General features: G+C 37.7%; 1 protein-coding gene across 1 annotated transcript in view; it reads right to left on the bottom strand.

Annotated features, from left to right (window-relative positions):
• Nucleotides 1-497: 497 nt before the first annotated feature.
• MAP3K21 (mitogen-activated protein kinase kinase kinase 21) overlaps nucleotides 498-10,469 on the bottom strand; it is a 46,741-nt gene continuing 36,769 nt past the window's right edge. Inside the window, exons 7-11 of the mRNA XM_054162262.1 lie at nucleotides 9,351-9,467; nucleotides 8,675-8,825; nucleotides 6,083-6,177; nucleotides 3,553-4,338; nucleotides 498-2,597 (exon numbers count right to left, since the gene is read on the bottom strand). Coding sequence (XP_054018237.1) covers nucleotides 2,173-2,597; nucleotides 3,553-4,338; nucleotides 6,083-6,177; nucleotides 8,675-8,825; nucleotides 9,351-9,467 — 1,574 coding nt within the window. The 3' untranslated portion in view covers nucleotides 498-2,172. The remainder of the gene's footprint in view (nucleotides 2,598-3,552; nucleotides 4,339-6,082; nucleotides 6,178-8,674; nucleotides 8,826-9,350; nucleotides 9,468-10,469) is intronic.

Raw genomic sequence — 10,469 nt, 5'->3', positions numbered from 1 at the left:
ACTATTGGTTACAAAACATAGGGTGCAAAATTCAAGACTTAAAATGATATAAACCTTAAAAGTACAGAACAGAGCTTAACAGAAGTTTACAAGTCAAAATACTTAAGCACCTGAGATTTTCCTGTAGAAAGTAAGAGAGAAATACTTTCTTCAGAAACATGTAACTCAATCAGCTTCTTTTCTCTCAGTATTACACAGCAATAACTGATCAAGAAAGAGCTGAAATACACATAATGATCCAAAATTCTAATTAAGCCTTGAAGACAAATCTGCTACCAAACTATACTTCTCTCATTTACATTATTTTATGAAAACATTTTGGATTAAAACTCAAATAGACTTCACCTATTAAAGTGTTCTGGTGAAATAAATGTTTAATTAAAAAACTCCAAGGATCTGTGAATACTGAGATAGAAACAGATTTGGGCAAAATGGAATAATTAATCTGCTATGCTGACATTTAGTTTTATAGACAAATATAGTGATTATATCTGCATTTTTTGGAAACTAGTATTTTAATATTTTAAGGAAATCCTTTTCTGTTTTCACCTTGTGTGCTGGGAGGTCACAAATTTCTGTGTTCTGCTCTGTAGGATTAAGGCTAAGTGATTTTGCATGCAGAATTATCTGTCATTCTCAAGGTAGCCACTGTGCTGTATACCAGTCTTAGAACAGAAACTTTTTGAAATCCCTTAGTTTTGATGGTTCAAACAATTGTGTATTCTATTTGACAGCTGAACTCCCAGACTCCAGAGAAAGGAAGAAAAAACACTTCAAGGTCTCAAAAAACCAGGGGTTTGATGGGAACATTGCATTTTTATTCAAACATTATCTAATTTTACGTATGAAGACTATTTTTAAATATGTCAAATGACAGGCAAAATTACAACTTCAAATACCAGAATATAAGGGAGATGCCTTTAATTCTATAAATGCTTTCATCAGGGAAAGTAAACTGTGTATTTGGTTTTATTTAATCACAGACTGTAAAAAATTAAACTATCAGTGTTATCAAGGTTAAATGTTCATCCCCTCAATTAACTATTTGGAATTTTCTGAATACTTTCTAGCACTGAAAACCAGTCAAGCATATTCATTTCTGCCCTTCAGTTCTTAAATATGAACAACTGGGCACTCAGTAGTGACTTTAAGAAGAAAAGCTGCAGAGGTTACACTGAAAGGTTTAATATAAAATTATTGCAAATTTAAAATCTGAGTGCAGTAAACCACACCATTGTCTCATTTAAAATCAAATCATCCTTAAAATGCATCATCTTTCCTCAATACAAGGTGCAGCAGAGCTTAAAAAACAAGAGGAGAGACAAACCCCTCCACCGCAAACAAAATAAAAGATCCCAAACCAAGAATATTGTTTTCAGTGCAAACACTGTAGTCTTCAAAACGTTAAGAGTACAAATATTTACGTTCCAGTGTGTCCTTACCTGCAAGGAATGTTGCTTCACATTATAAAGTATGTCAAATACCTTTAATCCAATCACAATGCTAAGGTTTACCCTCTCAAATCAATACGGTGGTTGAAACCTAAGTGTTTATATAAGCAGTGTAACTTCCTGGAGAAACTAACATACACAATTGAAACTTCTCACAAAATCCAAGGGTGAAGACTGCAAATTCAGCTGCTGGTCCTTAACCAATTTCAGTATCAAATATCAAAAGTAACCAGCTACACAATAAAGGGTGAACAGTGTCTCCTGCACCAGCCCCTTGAATACCCTGCCTCCCTATCCAATTCAATGGTACATAGAGGCAAGGTGCAATTACTTCGTAGGCAAAACTTCTTGATGGAACACCACCTTACCGTATGTCATTCATTTGTTTTTCAATGTGCAAAAAAGAAATTTCTAGCAAAATCCCTCAGAACCAAAAGAAAACTTCTGTGACACAGCAGAGGGTGGTGGGCATGGTTAGTCATTCAAAATATGCTTACCAACTTCAACTAGAACACTACTTTGCAGCATTTTAGTTACTAGCTGTGATTCCAAGGAACATTTGAAAAAGGCACCTACTACACTTTCTTAATTAGCTGCCCATTTTAATAATTTTGGTACTATCTGTCACAGTACATCAGAAAACAGCAGCACAAAGCATCAGAGATAAGAATTTTATATTTGTTCCCCTTTAAAAAGCAAATATTTTAAAAACATAAGGCACTCATGACAGAAACTCTCTCTCCAGTTCGTATATAGATGGCTGAGAAGCTTTGCTCTTCATTCTACATAAAGGCACAGTACAGTCTCTGTTTTGACCTTCCACATCAATATCAAGTAATGAGGGCATGTGGCAGTTAGTTCTTTCCCCTGTATCTGGCAAGAAGTTAACATCTGGATCTACATTGCCCTCTAAATATTCAGAGTCTTTAGAGTTTGGTTTAATGATGTGTGGAATAATCTGCCATGCATCAATTTTACTTCTTAGAGAAGAAGGTCGAGGCCTTGAGATGATACTGACAGCACTTTGCTTTTCAGCTGAAATACCAGTGTGGTTTGTTCTTTGTTGAATAGATGGAGAGTGGAGAGTTCCAGTAACTGACAGCGCTGGTAATGTGGAGACATCATTGGTTGAAGCAAATCCGTTAGCTAGGGAAAAGGCCAAACAAACAAAAATAAATTATGTGATTTCTTGATTTCTTCACCACTTAAACTGTGTTGCCATAAACACTTTTTTTTTCCATTAAATGAGAAAAATTAAGAGGCTCATACACTTATGAGGAATCTCCTAAGAGAAGACTAGCAGTGCTCAAACACTGTTATTGTATCAATACTCTCTGCTAGAGGCCATAATAATTTCTTTTTTATTGCTACAAAAGATATATAGAAAGAAAGCACTTAGCAACTGGATGAATATTAATACTGGAATAAAGCCCCATGAATTTGTCCAGTTATCATGAGCAATTATGTATGCACAGAGTACCATGAAGAATGCTGCATTTGAGCCACCACAGAACACCTTTTTTTCAGAACTTAGATTGTTTTCAATCAACATCTTAACTTAGGGATTTGTGGAATGTATAACATAACTTTTAGGTCAAGCAAAACCAAAACTTACCAGACTTGTTTTCCTTGAAGTTAATAAATGTGCAGTACTAAAACAATGCTCTATCACTCACCTATGTGGACTGCGAAGCTATTAAATAAGTGCACACTCAGTTTCAGGAAATCCACAACTACATAATGCATGCACCTGACAGTCAAGTCTCAGTTATTTCAGCCATAATGCTAATATTGTGTATTTCACATAAAGCAGGTTTTCACTGACATAAAGAGACTATGGAAACCTATTTTTGCAACATCTGAGATAAAGAGCTATCACCTTAAAATGAGCCATCTTTTCACTTTCAATCTCCAAACCTACACTCTTAACAGGACACTATTCTGAAAGAAGATAGTTCAGACACAGAGGGCTTATGGTGGCTCAGCTAACATGTAGCAGAGTTAACAAAAATCTTAGTAACTCCTTAGGGAATGGTTAGTTTCACTACATTTTCTGTTTATATATTTAAAAATCCACTACATAAAGTTCTTAATTACCCACCTGAGGTCTGAAAATTGTTCCCATCTGATAAGGTTCGTCTGTGACCAAACACACTAAAGTTCGTTGAGGAATTATTTGGCACATTTTGAGATGCTTGTTTTGTACAAAGATTAAAAGGCTGATTTTTCAATTGTGTAGAAACTATGTTAGGAGCCATCAGTGTCCTCTGCTCTCTCTTATTTTCAGAAGTTTTAGATGAAAAGTCATCAGTGGAACCACACGAATCACAATCACCAAGCACAGGGCTTATGAAGGTATCTTCACTGTCAGACTGAAGTAGGCATTTTGTGGAAATGGAGGGCATGGAGAGAAGATTCACAGTATTTGCAGCTGGATTGAGGGATGGAATACTTGTTTCCTCTTTCTTGGACTGCAGTCGTGTAGGGCTGGCACTCCGGCGAAATTTGGAAGCACGCTGAAATATTCCATCTCGCTTCTTCTTCTCATCTTTAGCTAAGAGTTCATCCGGACCCTGCGATTTGTTCAGCTCTCTGATATCTAAGCCCAGGGCAACAGATGCAAGGAGGACAGCACACCCATACAGCACTGAGTCAGTTTTCTTTTTCTGCAGAGTCCTGCTCAGACTGTTTGTAGGTGTCATTTGAGGAGTACTATTTGTAGAACTAGCAGAAGCTCCTTCTTCAAAGCTCTCATGTTCTACTGTATTCTCTCCCTGATCGTCTTTCCAAAGAGGTAGATTAATATAGGCCTGATTTGGCAACTTAATTGGCTTTGGTCTTTTATTGTCCAAACCTTCAGGGAGAAGTTTCTTATCAGTACAGACACCTATAAAACATTACAGTACACTTCAGAATTGTAATTCATCTATTTTGTTATTGCATCTCTGCATATGCACACCATTATTTCTTTTCTCTTGCACAAGTATTAATCTTGGGGGTATACCACACACCCTCTTTAGATGGTGCCAGAAGGTCAGAGACTCCCATTGTAAGATTCAGAAAGCCACTGTAAGCTTAAACCTCTTCATGCTCTCTTGATAGTCTTCAAACCAGCAAAGTACCATTGTGCTGCAACTTCATCTTTTTAGCAAATTGAAAGCAAACTCAATCAAAAGTAACTTGTAGATCAATCTTACCAAGTATGCAAAATTAACTGTAAAGAAATTATGCTTTCCAAAACAGAAATAGTATTTTTATTTTAGAGAGGCATAGGGTGCACTTCTGTGCACTCAACACAGCTGAAAAGCAGATATTGTCTCTGCATTTTCTGTGATATTTGAGGATTTGCAAGACTTCAGTAGCACTTTTCAAATAACACGGAAAATATTTCCGTATGTGCATTACAGTGAAGTTATTTGCTATACACAAACTGCCAGCTAAGATCTGGAATACATTCTGTACAACACTTCCAATTAAGCCATGTTCCAAAATCCATAGAATAACTAGAAATTTTTCTATTCATTAGGCCATAGTTGCCTGGAGCATAGAAGTAAATTTGACATCTTATAAATAAAAACAAAGGTATAAATTAACTTACATGTGCTATTCTACTATAAAATACCAAACGTTACAGAATAAACAGAGAAATATTTGAAATGCAAATAGGTAAACTTGTATAACCTTCTTGGTATGTAAGGGTTTAATAGTAAGCCAATGTATCTATAAAATCACTATTTCTGAAGCCTTGTTTTATATCTCTACCAGTATATATTAAGATGAAATGCCTTTTTCCTAGCAGGGGGGAAGGGGAAGAGCAGCATCCAAGCAGTTTATCATTTCCTCTTCTTCCTGGTATGGACATCAAGTTATATCACAGTTTTTTCCTGAAACTAGTAACTTCATTTTCACAGATACACAAATCTGTAGAGCATTCAGATTTGAAAATTATTGTGAATATTGTATAGCTACAACACATAGTAATGGACATAAAGAGCAACATACAACTATTATGTTTGTGATCCTAAGAGGATCAAGTATGTTTTTCCCCGTGTTTTACCTGTAAATCCCCAAAATCTACCTACACAATTTTAAGATTAATTTTGTTTTAGTTTGAAATTTCAGAGAATAAGTGTCATTTAAAAAACAGAGAACTCATACCTGAGAATACACGTGGACTTGCCAGTTTTTAAACAACTATTCATTTTTTTTAAACAACAACCCCGACCTTACTAAAAATCACTAATGACCATTTAAATGTCAGGACAATTACTGATTTAGATATTTCTTCTTAAAAGAAGCAAAAGTGGTTACTATAGGCCTTGTATACAGATCAGCCTGCAGCTCAAAAATGTGGGGGAAAAACAGCTCTATGTGGTATTGCTTGCACACTGTGTGTATTTCTTAGCTACTATGATAAAGATGTTATAAATTGCACTTTTTTTATAGCTAAGTTTTCTTGCACATGAACATGATCTGTAGCATGACAACTCTTCTAATAACCTGCATAATCCCTTGAAGAATTCAAGCAATACAACACATATATATATATATATATACACACACACACACAACAATGGAGCTAGTCTTGAATACAACATGGCAACTTTCACTATTTGTAAAATAGCTCTTACCTTGGTCCATAAATAGTGAAGCTAAAGGAACACCCTTCTGATTCTTCATTAAAATAGTTGACCAGGGATTACTGCCATCTGAAAGGGGTCTTATTCTGAAATAACAACAGTTATTTTGGCATTACAGCGCATACAATGTTTATATACTTCAATAGAAAATTACTAAAATTTCATGACACAGCAGGGCTAGAGGGATGAGCCTTCAACCTGTTGTCCTGAGACATGCTGGGGACACTGCAACAGACAAAATCTTATGGAGATTGAGCCAGTGGCTCATAAGGTAGAAGGAGCCAACAAGGAAACATCCGTGAAAAACCCTAAGGGATGTTTCTCTAAGGCGGCAACACAGCCAACAGCCCATCTGAAGTGCCTCTATATAAATGCATGCAACATGAGCATCAACCAACAGGTGCTGGAAGCTCTGGAAACCTATGACACAGTGACCATTATTGAAAGTTGGTGGGACAAATCCTAAGATTGGAGTGTGGCTATTGGAGGCTACAAGCTGTTCAAAAGGGACAGGTATTGCCCTCTATGTTAAGAAATGCATAGTGTGTGAAGAGATGTCCCTAAAGAATAGCCAAGAGCAAGTAGAAAGCATATGGGTAGAAATTAAGAGACCAAGGCAGCACAGAGAACTTTGTGGTTGGTGTCTACTGCAGGTCACCCAGTCAAGGAGAGCCTACTGACAAAGCATTCTTACTCCAGCTACAGTAAGAATCACACTCACAGATTCTCATCCTGCTGAGGAATTTCAACCACCCCAATGTCTGCTGGGCACCTCAAGATACTCCAGGTGTTTTCTGGAGTGCCTCAATGACAGAAAATAGACAGGAAATACACAACTCTACCAAAGGGGATGTGATACTAGACCTGATGGTCACCAATGCAAGTGAGCTCATCAGGGATGTCAAGGCTGGAGGCAGCCTGGGATACAGTGATCACACACTATTGGAGTTCACAATCCTAAAAGATACCAGTTAGACAAGGAGCATAGTCAGGACCTTGAATTTTAGGAAAGCAAACTTCCAGCTCCCTAAGGAATTAGTCAATAGGACCCCCTGGTCAACTGTCCCCAGGGACAAGGGAACAGAAAAGAGCTGCCAGATCCCTAGAGTGCAAGAGCTCTCGATCACCAGGTGTATGAAAATCAAGCAAGGAGCAGAAGACACCAGCATGACTGAGCCAAGATCTGATGGTCAAACTAAAGGGAAACCTGCATAGGCATTTCTAGCAGGTACAGGTATCTTGGGGCGAGTACAGGAACACTGGTCAGTTGTTTAAGGATGTGGTCAGGAAAGCAAGGACACAGCTGGAGCTGAACTTGGCAAAGAGATGCAAAGAATAATGCAAAGGGCTTCTTACAGGTATGTCAACCAGAAAAGGAAAGAAACCATACACGCACAGCACATGAGGATGAATAGTGAGCTAGTAACAACAGACAAGCAGAAGACTGAGGTTCTCAACTTTTTTGCCTTGGTCTTCACTGGCAGCCTCTCTCCCCACACTTCCTGAGTTGAAGAACCACAAGATGAGGAGCAGGGGGACAAAGTTCCTCCCACTGTAAGTGAAGACAAGGTTCATGATCACATGAGGAACATGAACATGTGGGCCCTGATGAGATGCATCCCAAAATCCTGAAGGAATTGGCTGATGTAGTTGCCAAGCCACTCTCCACGATACTTGAAAAGTTCTGGAAGTCAGGCAAAATCCTTGGTGACTGGAATAAGAGAAATATTATGGCCATTTTTTAAAAAAGGGCAGAAAGGAGTACCCTGGGAATTACTGACCTGTCAGCCTCACCTTCACGCCTGGGAAGATCATGGAACAGATCCTCCTAGATGCCATGCTGAGGCACATGGAGGTGATTCGAGATGGTCAGCATGCCTTTACTAAGAGCAAGTCCTGTCTGACCAACGACCAACCCACTGACTTTCTAAAACGAAGTGACTACATCAGCTGACAAGGGAAGGGCAGTGGATGTTACCTAGACTTCTACAAGGCCTTTGACACCATCAGAAGAATAATCTGAAAGTGAAGATGTTCAACTGATTTTCCAAAGATTCAGACTGTTTGGCAGTGTAAGTGATGTTGGTCTGAGTTATGTTTCACATATGTAAAGTCAGTCTTATTTAACTGTCCTGGAAGTGCCCACTGGGGGCCACAGTTGCAGTTCAAGTCAGTGTGAAAAAGGCCAAGAAAAATAGGGAGGTTATGAATGTCTGACATGCATTAGTAGCTCAACATCCCAGTAGGTTCCAAGCCTCAAAAAACAACCAACCAACCACATAAAAAAAAACAACACACAAAAAACCCCAACACACAACCAAAAAAAACATAGAGAAAAAAGTAATAGTTAAGAGTGTTTTATCATCAAGTCTGTGTGGGGCTGCTGCTCTATTGATGCAATTTCTAAATGAATTAAAAGGTAGGAATGAATTTCAGCTCTAACTAGAGACTGTAGAACTTCTCTTACTCACTACCTATGTTAGTGATTCAGTTACCAAGAATACTTTGTGTTATCAAGCAAATAAACAAACATCCCCCCCGCCTCCATTTCCCTCCCCACTCAAAAAAATGTAGTAGACATACTTGTCCTTACAGTCTGCACGGTCCTTTGTTTGAACTGAACTTGGTCCCCATGTACAACCTCTCTTTTTAAAACTTCTTTTCACATCTTCAAACTCTTCATGGTGATACGTTGTGCTTCTTCCCCAAGTTTTGTTGCTTTCATCCGAAGTTACTAGCAATTGAATCAAAAAAACACAAACAACCCCCCCACATATAAATGCTATTTCTATAACCAAAATGTTTTTGACAGAACAGCGAATTTTCTCACTGCAAAATTATTCTGATGCAGTAACACAATGAGGAACAACATTTGAAATACTTTCATTTTAAAAAGACCACCATGCAAGCTGCATTGATTCAGAAAGAAGAGCAAGCAATAATAATTTGAGTTGACCTAAGACCCAGATTAGAGCTAAAGCAGCAAAACAATTGTACTTCCCATGCTTCCTTTAACTGAGAACCTTAGATTTAGACAATTCAGACAAGTGAGTTAGACTGAGCACTCAAATTCCAATAAAGAAAATACACTGTGGAAAAACTGGTATTAAATGGATCGGAATCCTCCAATTGCATCAATGACTAATGTTTTGTTTCTCACTACACCAAATTATAAAGTATCTAACTGTTATTAAATGCTTAGTCTGTCACTGTCTCAACTGTTAAATTACACAGAACCAGCACCATAATGAAATCTTGCCTTTTTTCATAACCCCAATGGGAAGTTCATATTCACTTGTGATATCTACATCTTGTTGGTACACATATACACTGTTTCTTCGGCCGTTAGGTGTGTGTTTATCTGTTTTGGGTATCACTGAGGAAAAATTAAGAACATGTAGTAGAGATCTTAGTCAAGCTGATTTCAGCAACAGAACTGTTCCCCTTATATTTTTATCTTTGGGTCATAAAGCCCAAAATTACAAGGCCACTAAGCATCTTTAGATAGCAGATTTTTACTGTAGGGCTTAGAGGCTACTCTTCCTAGGAACAGATCCAGGCAAACAGATTTTCATATATAACTAAATGGAAAAGTAACTTGATAGCAACACAGCATGCTTGCAGCTACAATGGAGAGATCTAAGATAAAAACAACTTAGCCAGTTACAACAGCACGATGAATAAGGTAGTATGTACACGCTCATGGCTATGCTGCTCATAGATTGCACAGCACCCTCCTCCTGCCTATCTACACCTTCTTGTCAGCAGATCTTCCCCTGTACTATGGCACTCTACTTGCCTTCTTCACACTCCATTTTCAACCACATTCCAGGACCTATGGAATATATATCTTACCAGTTTTCCTCCTCCCTTTAAAACGTCTGTCAAAACCACCTCAATTTGTTTCAATAACAAGATTTACAATTAACTAGATTTTTATTTTAACTTAGAAAACTTTTTTATTTGGAACCTATTCTTGCTCATAACAAAGTGAAGCAATTAAGTAATCAATTGCGAGATATGCCTGTTCAAATCTGTATTTGAGCAAGTCTTCTTAGAACAAAGACCCTTTGAAGTTAAAATCAAGATAAAACTTTATTGTGGGAAAGAGAATTTATTTTGCACAGGTGCAAAAGGGTGTGGAAGCTGAATTGTTTCAGCTAGATACTCCTGAAAGATCTGATAAGATTTTAGGTAAAGCCTAGGAAACTAAACTCAGAAACAGAAGTGTACTTTTACAGGAGAAATTTCTGTGTTGTCTTGTCTGTTCTAGTCCTACAAATACAAATGTCTGCTGAAACAGAAAAAAGGCACTTAGCAAGGGCTGGTACTGCTAGAGCTTACATAAGGCTATGCAATTTAAAACAAAAAACCAAAA

Source organism: Dryobates pubescens, chromosome 6, assembly GCF_014839835.1.
Source record: "Dryobates pubescens isolate bDryPub1 chromosome 6, bDryPub1.pri, whole genome shotgun sequence".
Lineage (NCBI taxonomy): Eukaryota > Metazoa > Chordata > Aves > Piciformes > Picidae > Dryobates > Dryobates pubescens.
Note: the sequence above shows the minus strand (reverse complement) of the source record. Positions and strands in the feature narration are given on the sequence as shown.